We start from the raw sequence: 16,484 nt of genomic DNA, 5'->3' as shown, positions 1-16,484 counted from the left end.
TCATTAGCTCCTCTCTGAATTCTAATATCTAATACTTCCTGTCTTTTCATACCGGGGTCTTGTAGTCTAACTCATCCATGGACCTGAAGAAGTCCAGGCTCTTGGCAGCACTGAGTTTGCCTTGGTCCAGCCCCGAGGTGTTCAGAGAGTCCAGGATTTCCTCCAGCAGGTTCATCTGGCCCGAGCGGGAAGGGTCGATGTCCAGCTCCAGCGAGTACGAGTCGTCGCTGTCCTCTGTGTAGGAAGGGACGTCCCCGCTGTCTTCTGAGGAGAGCCTGTGTTAAGAGGAGAGAACCCACAGCAACAGGCAGAGTGAATCAGCGCGTGTGTCGTGTCATTCTTCACAAAGTTACTGTGGTTTTTAGACAGACATCAGACATTTCTCTCATTTTATACTTTTACTAAATGTGTCCACTTGGGGGCAGTGTTATCATGAGTAAAGGGAGAAGGACTCTGCTTGGAAACACACTTTTAAACAGGCTCAATAAAATTAAATCGGTTCGCCAGTAAAAGTTCTCTCGTGTTGACGTCCATGACATGCAAACTTTAAACAACTTGAAAATGACTTCAGTGACAAAACAGTGTGAAGCAATCGCTCATAAAAATGGGAGTTCGTACTTGCTCGCACTGTCCAGCTCATCATCATCGAGCCCGTAGCCAAGATCTCTGGGGTCCATGCTCATGGGAGACTTTCTGAGGTTCTGCTGTTAATGAGAATAACGGAGCAAGTGGATGTAGTTAAGACAAAAAGAATAACATGATAAAACAATAAAAATGGACCCACGGGGAGTCTCTGCTTAAAGATACGAGGCTCCTGTGAAACATGGAGTCTAGACAGAATGTGGCGTTGTGCTGAGGTTCAGCTTTTCATGAAAAATATGACTTGGGACTGGATAGTAGTAGAAAAAAAAAAAAAAGATGCAGGTCTGTGTTTGGTGGGTCCCCATAAGACAGGAGCTTGTTTTAATGAGCCTGGACCCTCAGGGCTGAGACTAAATTTGTCAAATTTGAGTCTAGGGATGAAAATCTTTAATATCCCCTGCAGTATTTTATCAAACTCTGCGTTAAATGAGAACTACAAGCGACTCACGGACCGCGAGCAAAGATGAGGGGGAAACTGCACGAAGTCGTTTGCATTACGACACCGGTGGATGTGATTGTGTTTGTCACGTCGCTGTGTTGAATGATCAGTGTGTAAGTGTAGTTGTCTGACGCAGTTTAATAAGCCACCTGTGTACCATGTTTAATGGGCGAGTTAAAGAAGAGACAGAAGCTTTACAGAGCGGGGCAGGACCCTCCCCATGGGAACCCAAATCTGCCCCCAGGCCACTTATTAACATGCCTTCCACTACCACGCACATGTTCCCCCTCACTTTGTGTCTGAGCGTGTTCGCTTATGTTAATCTTTCACTTTCTAATATACACTCTTTGCTTTTTGCCCATTTACCTCCTTATATTCTGCTGCTCACACTCCCATGTCTATGTTTTTGGTAATATCAAAAATTATGCTTCTGTCTCTGTGTGTTTTTTTTTTTGTTGAGGCGCTCACAGGGCGCAGTTAACAATCTGTATGTGTGCATTAGTATGCACTGTAATGTTTTCCCTGTTTCTAACACCTACTTAGCTCCACCTCTCTTTTCTTCTCTGTGCTTCTCTGTAAACTCACGTTAGCCACATTATCAAAGACCAACGTGGAGTGAAAGGTTCTTTACAACCATAAAAGTGCAGAGGAGGTGTGTGTTTGAGGAGCCAGGACGGTCGGGGTTTGTGTGTTTGTGTTGTGGTTTCGGTTGCAGCAAAGGTGAGGCGTCGTAAGAAAAAAGGCAACACAAGAGAGGAGGAGGAGGAGGAGGAGGAGGAGGAGGAGGAGGAAAGTAAGGGCTAAAGAAAGGAAGGAATCAAATGTAGAGAGGTGAAGAAAGATTCCTGAAAGCCCCAAAGAATGATGGGAATGGTGGAGATGGGGGGGGGTGAGGGGTGGGGGGGTCAGCATTGGAACCGTGAACCAAGCCGGTCTTGATTAGCCGACGAGTGCCAGCCAGACAGGCGGAATGTAACGTGTGACTGGCCTGGCCTCATTTAGGGCCCGTGTTCGGCCAGTGAAGAGACACACACACACACACACACACACCACACACACACACACACACACACACACACACACACACACTCAAGTCACATACGCACTCCATTACAACAAAAAACACAAAGAGTTAAAGTGCCATTTTCTCCATAAAAGTCAGCGGAGGAGATGTGTGCAGTAGCCACTTAAGCCTCTCAGCCATCGGGCTAAACACGAACACATGTGGTGGCACCGCTGATTGGCCGAGCCTCTCTCCTTCCATGGTAGCTTGGAGCTATAATGAAAGAGATTTCAGAGGGGCTCGGGCCTGGGATCCCTAAACAGCCTTTAATGGATTCCTGTGTCAGGGCAGTAAATCAGGGGCCAGGCCGACGTGCCAGCCAGCCAACGCAGGCCCGGCCGAGGGAAGATGCACCTGTGACACACTCGGCGAGCTCCGGACAGCGGAACGGACAAAAAAAAATGACAAACCCATGCACTGTATGTTTATGGCCCATGCAGTTATTGAGTCTGTTCATTTGTGCTGGATTTGCTCGTTTGGGGACGCAGGGCCTCTCTGTGCGTTTTAGGTGTTTATTAAAGCAAGGTGAACCCAAACACAACCAGACGCAGGTCATGAAGCCTGGCCCTCTGATCTCCGTTACAGCTTTGGTGCCGTCTACCTGAGAGGAAGTTCCATAGGGAGCAGTAAATGGATGGTACCTCTCTTCACGGCTTTATCAATTTGTCATTCCCTCTCTTCACTGTGACCCTTTAGTGCGGCAGTTAAGATTAAAACTATTTACAGCAACTGAGCGTTTTACGATAGAAGCGCCAAATTTGGCACAGGGGTTGGTTTACATCCTTTTTCCTAAATGGCCAACATGTTGCATTCATTTTACTGGTAATGTGAGATACAAAGTGTGCTTTTGTCAGTTATTTGAACATAATGTTGCAGCTCCTTCAGAAGTGTTGCAACCCAAAATAGCAGTTACATTTAAGATCTAAAATTAGATGTACTTAATGTCATTGTAAAAAAAACAACAAAAAAACCCCAAAATATAGAAACTCTTCAAATGTAGACATCCACAGTGAGATCATCTCACTCCCCAGTTGGAGTCGTGACAGCTCTGCCACCATCCCCTACAACCACAGGCCTGACAGGACAGTGGGAAGCATGAGAAAGCAGAACAACAGATTATCATACTGCTCCTTCATTAGCTTCTCACTGTCGGCTAATGGGAAGCTGAAAGGTGAAAATGAAAAAAGCGACTCTCCCTCCTCCACTTCCCGTCTTCCCCCTCTGTCACTCTGCTGTCAGTGACAGATGTCATTGTTTCTGTCTGCCTGGCTCACTCGCTTCCTTCCTCTCCGCCACAACTGAGACCGAACAGAACGCAGAGAGCGGGAGAGTCGGGGGAGACGCAGCAGATGAACACAAGTCACGGAAATAATGAAAAAAATCGTCAGGTTATTTTAGTAAAACTGACTCGATCCAATATTTTAGAAGAGGATAAGAAGCCTCCTGTGTTTCCTAAATAAAAGGAAAAGAGCTGACACCTCAGCCTCTATTGAAAAGTTGTGTGTTATTATGTTATTTTGTAATTGTACACGCAGACTTAAAAAAGAAAAAACACATTCTCTCCTGTCTTTACTGTAGATTAAAGTCTTATAGTTGTGGATTGTGGGTACACGATGGCAAAATTGTAACTTATCCTTTATGCTAATGTTATAACATTTTATTACAGAATGAATATATCTAAGGTGCCTTTTAAAAAAAGTCTTTAAATTTGATTTAAAAAAAACATTACATTTCATTTCTGTAGTTATGAGGGGAAAATAGTCATCATCATCCATCTTAGTTTCTGCATTTGGAGAAACAAACTTTCCCCCTCCTATTCCCTTCCTTCCCTGCATGACCGGTTATGCGGAACAACTATGCCTCTCTGTGACAGGGCCAGACGCTCGCAGACTTTAATAGCCGGTCTTACATTATACATTTCATATGGTATTTCTGAGCGGGCACTGATCTCACAGCTTGGCAGTGTATGTAAAGAGATGCCGGTAAAATGCAAACAAACCTTGGGGAGAGGCAGAGCCTTTGCAGAAGTATGGCCAAGTCTGTGTCTGCCTGTTTAAGAGCTGCTCACTCGAAAGGGGGGGAACAAAATAACGTTTGAGGCAAGATCCACTGCTTTTTTTCTGTCCAACTGGCTGATGCTGAAAGCTCACTTCCCTCTCACAGAAAAAAAAACATCAGCCATAAAAGAAGGAGAATGTGCATTATGCTCATTCTGTTCCTCCAAACTCATCCAGTAAAAATCACCAGGTGTCTCCAAGTGAGTGGCTGCAGTACCTGGACACTGCCAGGAGATGGCACTTTGGTTTCAGCGAGGAAGCCGCTGCTTGTGGTCACTGAGGTGGAGAGAACCTGAGCGAGGCTGAGACTACAAACATACAAATAACCATGTGAACACACACACACACACACACACACACACACACACACACACACACACACACACACACACACACACACACACACACACACACACACACACACACACACACACACACACACACACACACACAGGTTCACTGTGATGCATCTCAACTATTCATCTAAAATATTTATCCACAATATTAATCTTGTTAATTAATCTGAAAAGCATAAAAAACTGCATTTTTATGAATTACAACAAACATCATATGCTCTATAATCTACAGTTAAAGAATATGTTGTGAAATAGATTTGAGCTATTCTGTTTACTCAGTGTTTCTTTTGCATATTGTCCTTATTTGAATCATTTGCTGAATATAAATGTCTATAGGCTGCACTATGATCAATATTTCAAGTAAAGTGTAACTGTAATAAAATATAAATGTTAGTAGAACTACGTTTGAACTCATAAACAAACCATTGTTCACAAAAATGTGTATTGTTCCCTGAACACCACACAGACACTTCACAAGCCATGTGTACAGTTTAAATATGTGTCCACCGGCCATGAACACATGAGCTGTCTCCCACTGATGAAACACACACACACACACACACACACACACACACACACACACACACACACACACACACACACACACACACACACACACACACACACACACACACACACACACACACACACACACACACACACACACACACATTCACCCATGCATTACACACTGCACACACTGAAGTCTCCATGTGACTTTGTACCTCTGTTCTACATCTGTGTTCCCTCCCTGTTCGCCCTCCACATGGTGCTGTGGGGTGTTTTCCAGGCTGGCACCTCTCCTGCCTCAACAGGTGAAGAGTCCAGAGCCTGGGGCTGAGCCCCGGTCGCAAGCCTGCTGGCTGTCATTGTCCATAACACTGTCCCAACCTCCACTCCCCTCTGCTCTCTTAACAGCTGTCACTCTGTTGCCTCCAACCTGAGGCAAACTGCTAAATGCATGCGTGTTTGTGTACATGGGGCACACACACTGAAATACATGCTCGTGTACAAAAGGGCTGAGGTGCAGACACGCTTTCTATTTGCAGATGCTTACAGCACAATAACACATAAAGCAACACACATGCACACACCAAATATACAAAATAATACATAGAGGATCTCGAAAACAGATGTGGCACAAACACACACACACACAAAAGCCTACAGGAGCCAGAACAATGGCTGCTGTTTGTTGTATCAGACAACAAGTCAGCGGTCCTACTCATTCTTGTTTTTGTCAAACGAAAGGATTACTCCTACATTCTTAATCTAACTCACCAAACACTACAAATCACCCACATTGCTGGATACAGCTGAAATATATACGCATATGACAGCAGCACTTTCACTTTGGTACATGTGTTGGCTGATCAAATGGAATACGAATTTCTTAACTCTGATTTATTTTTGCTATGATTAATTAAAGGAGCTTCTCCAGGATCATTCATTTCATTTCAAGGACAGACTTCGAGGTGTTTGCTAAAAATGATGAATGATAAAAATGCATCAGGTTTTTTCTTCTTCTTTCACACGGGAGTTTGGAATGTCTTTAATCAGATTCACATTTTTTGGAGCTTCTGATAACGACATGTTTCTGAATTTATCTGGTAGATGAGAGAGCATTTGTTTGTCACTTGGTCAAAGGTATGAGGATGCAACGATGACGGAAGGGGTGGGGTGGGTGGGGGGTGGGGGTGGCAGAGGACACAATGCACACAAGTATGTCACTTGGTTCATATAATGCTTACATTTTTTTTACTGGAAAAAAGGGCGAGGGGACAGTTTTTCCATATTTTGGGAAGTTTATCAAATTAGGACTGTTATTGTCTGATGGGGACATATTTGGATTAGTGGATTTAATAGACAGAGACAGGACGAGGCTGAAATAAGGGTTTTCCAAGCAGGTCTGTGTGTGGGCACGAGGAGGAGGAGAAGAGCTATGAGAGTAAAAGTGTGAGTGTTTTTTTCCTTCATGTTACTTAACCTTTATTTAACCAGGTGAGTCCCACTGAGATCAATTTCACGTGCAGGGAACACCTGGTCCAGACAGAACAACAGTATCAAGATTTCATAGGAAGAAATCTCAGGAAAAAACCCCCAGAAAGGTAAGAGACAGAGAGATGAGATAGAATAAGAACGGTAGTTTTGTTTTTCTCATCATTTTTTGTGGCTCTAACTGAAATATAAATATGATGCGCTATTAACAGCCAGGGAAAAGTGAATAAATGGCGAGCGTAAAGTGTCACAACATCTGAAAAAGCTACACGAGGAACCTAAAAGGAGTTTTTATTCCATATGTACTTGCCAAATAATGTTCCTGTGGTATTTATAAACAAAAGAAAAGCCTTTTCGTTCTTTCTTCATTTGTTTTGAAACTCTGTAAAACAAGATTTTTGAAGAGTTTCAGTCTTTCAGGGGTTACTGCACACTGACAGGCCATACATTATCAAGGCTTTCTTTGCCTTCTCCGTTTTCAGTCTTGGTTTCAGTTGACAGAAGAGAATCTCGGATCGTCAGACTTTACAGAACACACAGAACAGGAGCGTTCGCAAAAAGGCTTCAATGTGTATGGAATGAGGGAAATAAACTGGACTACCCCCCAATCTGGATTAGGAACCATAAGCAGTTGAATTGACGATGCAAGTGTTTTATGGCTAAAGAGAAGATGATAAACTATATTTATGATAAAGACAAACACACAAAACCAGTGCTGTGGGACATGCGGTCCTGTGTGTCCCTCCTCAAGTCGTCCCCAGGGACCCGTTACTGTGGCAATGAACAGGCCTCAGAGGCAGGGACAGGGGTGTGTGGATCCTGAAAACAGCACGTGTGTGTTTGTGCGCAAATCAATTGCATGTTAACTTTTAATCTGCGTGTGTGTGTGTTGGCCCATCTTTGTGTGCGCACGAGCTGGGGGGGGGGTCCGAGGAGGCCTTCAGAAAAGCCCTAATTGCCGCTCCTCTCCCCGGCCGTCACACCTTCCTGTGCGCTAAGACTTTCCAGCCTCATGACACACACACACACACACACACACACACACACACACACACACACACACACACACACACACACACACACACACACACACACACACACACACACACACACACACACACACACACACACACACACACACACACACACACACACACAATGCTAATTAGAGGCAGCGCAACCTCTCCTAATCACACTCTTACATGGCTGTGACCAAAATGTCAGTGTGCATTCAGGCTTTTTTGGTTTTTAGATAGAATTGAGTGTCCATTTGCCTTTTTTTTCCTCCAGCAATAAGAGGTAGAGAAGCTCCAGCTGGGATTCCAGAGGTATAGATACAATATGCAGAGGGAAATATAACTAGTATGCCTGAGGCTATATGCATGTGCTTTGTACTGTACAGTGTGCAGTTGCAATTACGTAAAACCAAACTTCCAACACCAAGAAATATAAGTGAGCGTGATAATTTACGCTGCACTACAGGCTCTCATAATTTCCTAATGTTCTTAAGTCTCCTGATAAATTTATTGATGAATGTGTATTTTGTGAGCGTGCACGTACTCGCTCATCGTGTGCCAGCTCTGTACACAACAAAGGAAAAAAAAAAAGTGCTATCCACTCATGGCGCACAAGCAAATTCTTCACAGGAAATGCTGACCAGCAGATGAGTTGCTTCTACTGTCCGCGCTGTTCAGAGGAAAATACTGAATGTACAACATGAGTGTGTTGACAGAGAAGAAAATGCTTATCATTATGTTTGGCACCCTGACAAACTACTGTACTTCCAAGAGTTGTTATAAGAGAGAGGGAGAGTGGTGGTGGTGGTGGGGGGGAGGAGGGGAGGAAGAGGAGAGAGATGAAGATAGAAGAAAATGATAGGAAATGGGATGAAGAGAGAAAGAAAAAGCAATGGCAGAAAGAAAACAGAAGTGGAAGACTGCATCCAGGATAAGTCAGTGTAAATGTAGTTAACTCATTTACTGTTACTGTGTGCGTGTGTGTGTGTGTGTGTGTGTGTCATACCCGTCTTATCTTCTGCAGTCTCCTTGGAGACAGGCTCTTGGTGCTGGTGGGAGACCCCGCACAGACCGGCATCCCCTCTTCTTCCTCTTCCTGAGAGAAAGATGAAGAATTTAAATCTTAGATGGTTTGTATCATAAATCAATTTGGACTAAAGCATCAGATAGTTTGGGTTATATTCTGTATTTCTGTGTGAAATATCCTGATCAACAAGGCAACTCCCAAACATAGAAGTTAATACATTTCAAATGGACTGAAAAAAATTAATGTATTGTAATAAGTATTTATATCTAAAGCATGAATAGTTCTGTTAGTGAGAAAACAGCTCGTCACATCTGCACCCGAAACAGTCCTCAGAAAATACCATTTACTTCTCTTTGAATGATGTTTGGCTACAATTACAGAGTCAAATTGTTCAAGCACATAACTGAAGCTTTTTTAACAACCACAGACATTACTACTGTAGCAGTGAAGATGGAGAGTACTGAGAGGACTAAAGCCGCTTGTGGCAATTAAATATTTACTATATCACCAACCTTATATATAAAATTATAATCAGGACCACCTCTCAGCAGATTAATCTCAATATGTTTGTGTCGACATGCGCAGCTGTAAGTAACAAACAGTAAACGCTGATTAATTTTGATTCAAAGACAATGTATTTGTTTTTCTCACTGCACGGGAAATTTGACTTCAAAATCAAACAGAGTTCAGCCTCTTTTTGCCTCCGCTCTGCCTGTGCGTGTGTGTTTGTGTGCACGTGCACATGCACAGTGCAGAACACCGCATGCTCTTCTGGTTCATCATCAGTGCCCTCGCTGCTCAGCTTCCCACTGACAGATCAAACTGCTATTGCCTTATCAAATCCATCAGGCTTATGGAAACATACACCTCATTACATTAGCTTTGAGGAAATCACAGGCTAACTGATGAAATATGCAGACAATAAAAGAGAAAGAGGGGCTGGGGCTCGGATGACATGACAGGCCATAGCCAGAGGGGCGCTGGTTAAAAATGTACAGCCTGAACAAAGCGCTAAGCAGGCTTCAACAGTCATTAAAAGCCGCAGCGTCAGAATCACACACTACATGTAAAGCAGCCTTCACGTTTGCTTCTACGAGGATGTGTGTGTCTGTCGGTGTGCAACAGAACACATGTGTGCACATGTGTATGTGTGCTGGTAAAAGTGTGTGCGTGTGTGTGAGGGAGGCGCAAAGGTCCGTGTGGCTCACCCTTGCTTTTAGTCTGCCCTTAATGTCCCGGATGCCCCTCTTGGCATGACTCTTGGCCTAGGTGGGAAAACAGCACACGCACACGCACACACACACACAGACACAGACACACACACAGATACATGCACAGACACACGCACAGATTACTAATCAAAACATGTTGCATTAACATTCTGCTCTGGTTTCATGTAACATCAAGAAATGCTTTGATCCCTGTGGCAAAAACACAGAGACAAAAGGCTGGATAAGAAAAGCCTCGCACACTAACAGGAGGCGATAACATGAAAGGGCACCCTGACCACCTATTGTACAGCACATAACGACACGGCACCGCTCATCAAACGCAGACTAGTCATGAACGGTGCTCCCACTCGCTCCACAGCCAATTGCAACAGACACATTTCGAGTTAATTTTCATATATTCGCGCGTAATGATTAATTTTCCCTAAAGAACCTGCAAAAATGTCACCCTAGGTCTGTTTCAATGGATTTTCTCCAGACTTGAGGATTCAATTTATACACGTACGGTATCGAGCAAAGCACTGATGTGGCTGCCTAATAAGCAGTTTTGTAGAAGAACGTACCTTTGTCACGGCCGTGTTGAGGAGTGCTCCTCCTCTCTGTGATAGACAAAGGCAATTATTTGTCAGACACTGAAATACATTTAGAGGGAGTTTCCACACATTCAAACCAAATACCATCAGGTATCAGGTAAGTATTCCTTTACTATACGTGTATGTATGCATACATATATGCACAAACATACAGTTTTTGTTCAACACATGAGGAGTTTTGCCTCATCAATACATATTATTGATTCGTGTTCATTGTTTCTCAATCTGTATATTTTATGTCTTTTTGCATACATTTGACATACGGTGATGTACAGTAAACTTATCAATACCACAATCAATATTTCTGCAAGATCACCCAGCCCCAAGGATTAAATTTCAATATCAAACAGCCAAAACTCGTCTGCAGTTCGCAAAATGACTTCAGGAAGAAACCGTGGTGACATCAGGCTCGTATTGCTGAGCCATGATAAGCTGTACGATTCACAGCATTCAGGAGGTGTTCGTTTAGAAGCAGCCTAAAACAGAGATGGAAGGAACTGTGCGTGATTGATTTCTACTTTGAGTTCTGCAGCCTGACATTATGGTGCCCAATATCTCTGTGTGCCTGTCTCGTCTTCCCTCTCCGAGATGCTGCATCTCTCCTTTTGGCGTCGCACTCTTTTTCTCAGTGTTTGGTCTTTAGTGTAAGCACAAAGCGTCAGCTAAACGGCTAAACAGAGTAAATGGCAGACAGTGTTTCAGAAGTCGGCAGAGGGAGAGAGGGAGAGGGGCCGAGGTGAAGGCCCCTCTTATAGATCCCTGTCAGTCAGGAAATGTGAACTTTAACAAACCTTTGAAGAGCACTCTAGAGAACTAATTCAGCCTTAGCTGAAGGCGTGGGGAGAGAGGGAGGGAGTGAGTGAGAGACAGAGGGGGGGCTGTGACAGAGATGAAAAGAGGGAGAGAAATAAAGAGGGAAAGGAGAGGAGGAAAGCAACAGAAGGAGATGAAGAAGGAGGGAGAGATCTATGTTCCTGGGTCGGTTCAGCGGAGTAACGCCTGTGTTTGCTGCCAGATCAACATGTCATGTTGGAGGACGTCTTGTCACGTCAAATCACTTCTGTCTCCCTCCCTGTCTGCCTCCACTGTCCTGCTGCACGCGCCGCTTCACACACCAAAGTGCACTCAAGCTGGATCTGTACATTCAGGCAGCCCCTTCATTCCAGAGGCAACACCGGGACTTCAAACGGAGTCGTGTCAATCACGCGTTTAATTAAATATAACTCAGGAAGAAAATGAGTGGAACATTAAAAAAAGCCCCAGATAAGAGCATTTAGGTGTGATATGCACGGCTTTCTGTGAATACCTTCACGGTGTGCATCCATTGCTGATAAGACCTTGAATTACCTGAGGGATAAAACACAGGACGTATGAATTAATCATTTTGCACTCAGTAGCACAGTGTGAACATTGCAAAAGCAAAGGTAACTATGGATATTACTCTGTGACACAGTCTTTTTTGCTCCACATATTTACGGAGAATTTTAAATTGTGGGAACATTTATTCCTAACAAATGTAGTGACAGTGTTTTGTAAAGTGGCTGAAGAAAATAAAGTGAACTATTAATTAAACTAAACTACACCGTGTCTTTGGCCTTAGTTCAGTTAAAACTCTATCCAGTAAATTTCTAGAGTTAAAAGTTCTTCTTTTGTCCTTTTTGCCTTTTTTACAATCATAATTATAAACTTAATCTTTTACAATTGAAAATGATCTAGAATTTAACCTTGATGTAACTTGGGCAGGACAGAGGACGGTTTTCTCACGTGTTTAGAGAAGATAGTTACAGACGACAGTGTGGATTTGGGTCAAGATCAGATATAATAATAATAATATGATGATGACGAGTATTTAGCTGCAACATCTGGATGGCATTTCTTCTTTTCTTGTCATGTAAATACGACTCGAAACCTGAGGTGTTACGATCAAAACAACCTAATTTGTCTGAGCGCTCCTGTGGGATTTGTTTCACACTCAAACTTCTGATGTCTCGTGCACAGTCTTCACATGTGATAAAGCTCATTCCTGCCAAAATGTGATTAATTCTTTCAGTGAGATTCACCTGTTTATCAGTTCCAATAAGGATTTTTGATATAAATGACACTCGAGAGGCAAAAATATAAAACAATAAGACGTTTTATTATTTATATATTTATCATTATTAATTTGAGCTTTGCACTGAATTGAGAACAGCTGAGAGCAACTCGTGTATGAGAAAAATATTATCTATATTAATAATTAAACTCTATTCTTCAAAGTAAAATAGAGCTAATTAGCTCATTAATATTTAAAGCGCTTTATGTGGTCACAGGCGTGTTTATGAGAAAAAAAGACTTCAAATGTGATGTGAACAATAAGAATCTGAGCACGAGAAATGCTTTCATATTGACATTTTATAAAAACGTATATAATATAATTTACTAACTTAAGTTTATTAAACTAATTTAACATTGTTTGCCTTTTCACTTTTTTCCAACTTTACTGCTTTTATACAATTATACAAACAGCAACAAAGCAAACAACTGTAGAGGAGCTTCACATTTTACAGTTGGTAGTGTCAGACTTTTATACAATAATAGTTTTATACAGTGCTAATATCTTTATCTCTAAACCTATTTTCTGTTAAACTCGACTTTTTTTTTCTCTTGAGCAATAAGTGATCTTTTCCTATACTATATATATATATATAACTGTTTCTTCATATCGATGTGTTTGTATCAAGCCAGTTTCTTGTGATTATTGTCTTTTCCTACATTTAACTGGTTCACAGTTTAGAGAAGCACAAAACTCTTTTCATTTTCATAACTTTAAAGGTTTATCCTTATTTTTATGTTCACACTTTTTATGCATCACTGTAATACAATAACTTCTGCCTGTTGCATGAAATATGGCAAACACACGTAAGGTGACTAATTGATAGACAGGCCCGGCGCTACTCACTTCCACAGAAGCCCCCCTCTGTGATCTCCTCTTCAAACACGTCGGTGAAGCCACGGCCTGCGTTCAATTTGGCCAGCCGTCCGTCGATGAACTACGAACCATAAATTACAATGTGCTTATTAAAGGAGGGAGGAGGAGGGGGGGGAGAAAGTGGACACACTTAAACAAACACATACACACAGATTCAAACACTCTAACCACAGTGGGTGTTATTAATCCTACCTGACGGAAACTACATCGCAAGATTAGGTGGGTTGCAGGTAATAGGGATTTGGTAATGTGGAGCAGATGAGGATTAGGGCAGCAGACTACATGCTGCACACTGTCTGAGACATGAGGAAGTTTAATTTCCTCCCTGTGTAACGTGGAGCGCATAAAACTCCATCTCATAAATATGGACCCAACAGTCAAGACACATTTCATGAGCACAAATGCTCTTAAATATGTTGTGCGGGTAAAAGCAAACATGCACACAAACACGCCTCAACACAATAAAATAACATGAGTCGACAGTAGCATTAAAGCACGAACTAATAAAAGCAGGAAAAATAGAAATAATGTTAATATCACCTACAAACACATTAAATGGCATTTATCTTATGGTTTTTCCAAAATGGTGTGCACATATACATATTTATTTTCTAAAGGAAAATACGAAGATTTCTTCCAAAAAATTGTGTAAATTAACAAACCTCTTCAACACTTTAATGACATCTTTATACTTTTGGAAAGTTTCAGCTGCACTATACTGTATGAAAAACTAACAGATTGTGTGAGGCTTTTGCATTAATTCCCATATGTTTTGAAAAGCAACCATAACCTTGTTAAGATAAGCGCTATAGAAATAAAACTTTATAATATTATTATCCATATTAAATCTTTGTTTTCAACCGTAAAAGTTCCTAATAATCCATACAGGACTTTTTGTGTAGAGGTGGGAGGAAAAAGCAGCTTACAGTCAGCAGTGGTGTCATTTAGATTTAATGCTGAAATCTATTTTTGACTGATAACTGCATTAATTAACAATCACCACCTCCTACATTTCAAATGCTTGTATATGTAAAAACAGCAACAGATTTTTTTTTAACGGTAGCAATCCTACACCCACCTCTGCGAGTGTGTCCAAAGTGTAACACAACAGTGTCGCAGTGGGTGCACGTCCACAGGGACAGCCTGCTAACTAGTGAGCGACCCCGCCGCCCGCTCCTCTGGTCAGACGATCTGGAAGCTCATCATTAGATCATTTTAATGAGAGGTGAGACTGCAGGTTCCGACCACTGCTTGGCTACTTGGCGAGTCCAATTAGTGCAGATAATCAACCCAAATCATCACCTATCCGCCCCCTCCCCCATCTCCCTGCACACACCACAGGCACATTACCTGCCGCACTGTGGGCCTTAATTAGACATTACTCAACAATGGCAGACTGTGATCACCACACACAGACAGACAGACACACACAGACACACACAGACAAAGACACCCACACACTCATGTACGTGCATGTACACAAACACAACTTGTTGGAAACAAGGAGCTCATTTTCTTTGTCATCAGTCACCAAAAATTAGAGGAAAAAAAGTCTCAGAGAAACAGGAGGTAATTTCAGGAGGAGTCTCAGTCAGGACGAACTTCACTGTGAATCCAGTGACAAGAAGAAAAAGTCACTTCATGACATTTAAATAATTGTGCTTTAATTATTTATTAATCTTACCAAATAATCTCAGGCCAAACTACATGTGTAAATAATGTCAAACCAAGTTTCACACTTTGAGGAAAGTCCTGCTCCACCTCTTCATGTCTACATGTCATCTTGTCATCTCACCACCATCTTTGCTAAGTTACCAGAGCATGGACTTCCAGATTTGGTAAAAAGAGAGGAAGCATAAGGAGTAAGAGACTATCACTACTGGTGCTTGACATGATGAGATAGATGTTAATCAAGCTTATAAAATGTATTCTCTAAATCACCACCAATATTTATAATGTATAGATCCATACAAGCAACTGAGACTGTGCTTACTGGCTCTAATATGCAGCTTTCTATCACAAATTATGTGCAGCAGGAGCTTTTTGCAACATTTACTCACCAGCTTACTGTAACTCCTGCAATATGGAGTCTTATAGACTGTGTACAGTGGAGGGAGCCACCACATGATCAAATTATTTGGTTTTGCACCTTTTGGCTCATTCCCATTCATTTATACACAGAACAATGGACGGTTATTGATTGACTGTCTCTCCAAAGGCTCCTGGCAGGACATTATCAGACCTCCTGCAGACTCAATGAACCACTGTGTGGCTCAGTAAGAGTTCATTGAATCAGTCTCTGCTAGCACAGTGCACACAGATATAATGCATGAGTGCATGTGTGCCTGCGTGAGTTGATAGGAAGCAGGTTAATGTAGACAGGTTTTCCCTCCGCAGTCTTGAGGATGATCTCTCCCACTTGTTTTGTTCTGAACAGAGAAGAGCTGGTGGACCGAGCAGAAAGGAAAACGTCCGGGAGCAAAAGTGTCATAATGAGTGGTGTGTTTGAATGCTTTCATTTCCAGGGTTGGCTCAGTGTCTATATTTCATAGTGGCACAAGATTAAAATTCCTTTTTTTCCCTTTTCTTCTGTTGGTCACTTTAAAACAAACCTCATCTGATTAAATCTATGAGGATTAAAAAACAAAAATCTGAAGTTCAAATGTGTGTTTTTCAAATTAGGAATTTGATTATTTGTGGCTGATCTTGACGCCAAAGAGCTGCTCTACAGGCAAAGAAAACAAAATCACTAACTAAAGTATCTCCAGGAAAAAAAAACAATTTCCTGCCGAGATGGTAACACCTCAAACTCAGGCAACACCTCCACATTACACGTGTGTGTTTCAGTATGTGTGTGATCTACAGTATCTTGTGGTGTAACAATCACAAAAATGTGGTTTGAATTTGGTTCAGGTTTGACATAAAGATGACATTTAAAAATCCCCAAAGCTATTGTGTGATTGAATAAATGATACATGTCATTAAATAATAATGGGTCAGATAAACTGTTTAAAGTCGAGTACAGATGATTGCCTGATTAATAATGGAGCAACACAACCTGGTTGTTTACACCAAAGCTAAAATATTACAGCCATG

The 16,484-nt window shown here is 42.0% G+C and overlaps 1 protein-coding gene across 4 annotated transcripts in view; it reads right to left on the bottom strand.

The window, feature by feature from the left end:
* The window catches only part of dennd1b (DENN/MADD domain containing 1B), a 103,536-nt gene that overhangs the window by 5,480 nt on the left and 81,572 nt on the right, over positions 1 to 16,484 (bottom strand). For 3 of the 4 annotated variants that reach the window (XM_035177454.2, XM_035177456.2, XM_035177457.2), the window contains 7 exons: positions 13,359 to 13,449; positions 11,727 to 11,767; positions 10,391 to 10,426; positions 9,807 to 9,863; positions 8,578 to 8,667; positions 619 to 704; positions 53 to 275 (listed from right to left, as the gene is read on the bottom strand). In XM_035177454.2, coding sequence (XP_035033345.1) covers positions 53 to 275; positions 619 to 704; positions 8,578 to 8,667; positions 9,807 to 9,863; positions 10,391 to 10,426; positions 11,727 to 11,767; positions 13,359 to 13,449 — 624 coding nt within the window. Of the gene's footprint in view, positions 1 to 52; positions 276 to 618; positions 705 to 8,577; positions 8,668 to 9,806; positions 9,864 to 10,390; positions 10,427 to 11,726; positions 11,768 to 13,350; positions 13,450 to 16,484 lie in introns of those variants that run through there. The other variant, XM_047342782.1, reaches the window with a different exon arrangement.

Source organism: Hippoglossus stenolepis, chromosome 14, assembly GCF_022539355.2.
Source record: "Hippoglossus stenolepis isolate QCI-W04-F060 chromosome 14, HSTE1.2, whole genome shotgun sequence".
Taxonomy (NCBI): Eukaryota; Metazoa; Chordata; class Actinopteri; order Pleuronectiformes; family Pleuronectidae; genus Hippoglossus; species Hippoglossus stenolepis.
This window is presented reverse-complemented; position numbering and strand designations above follow the sequence as displayed.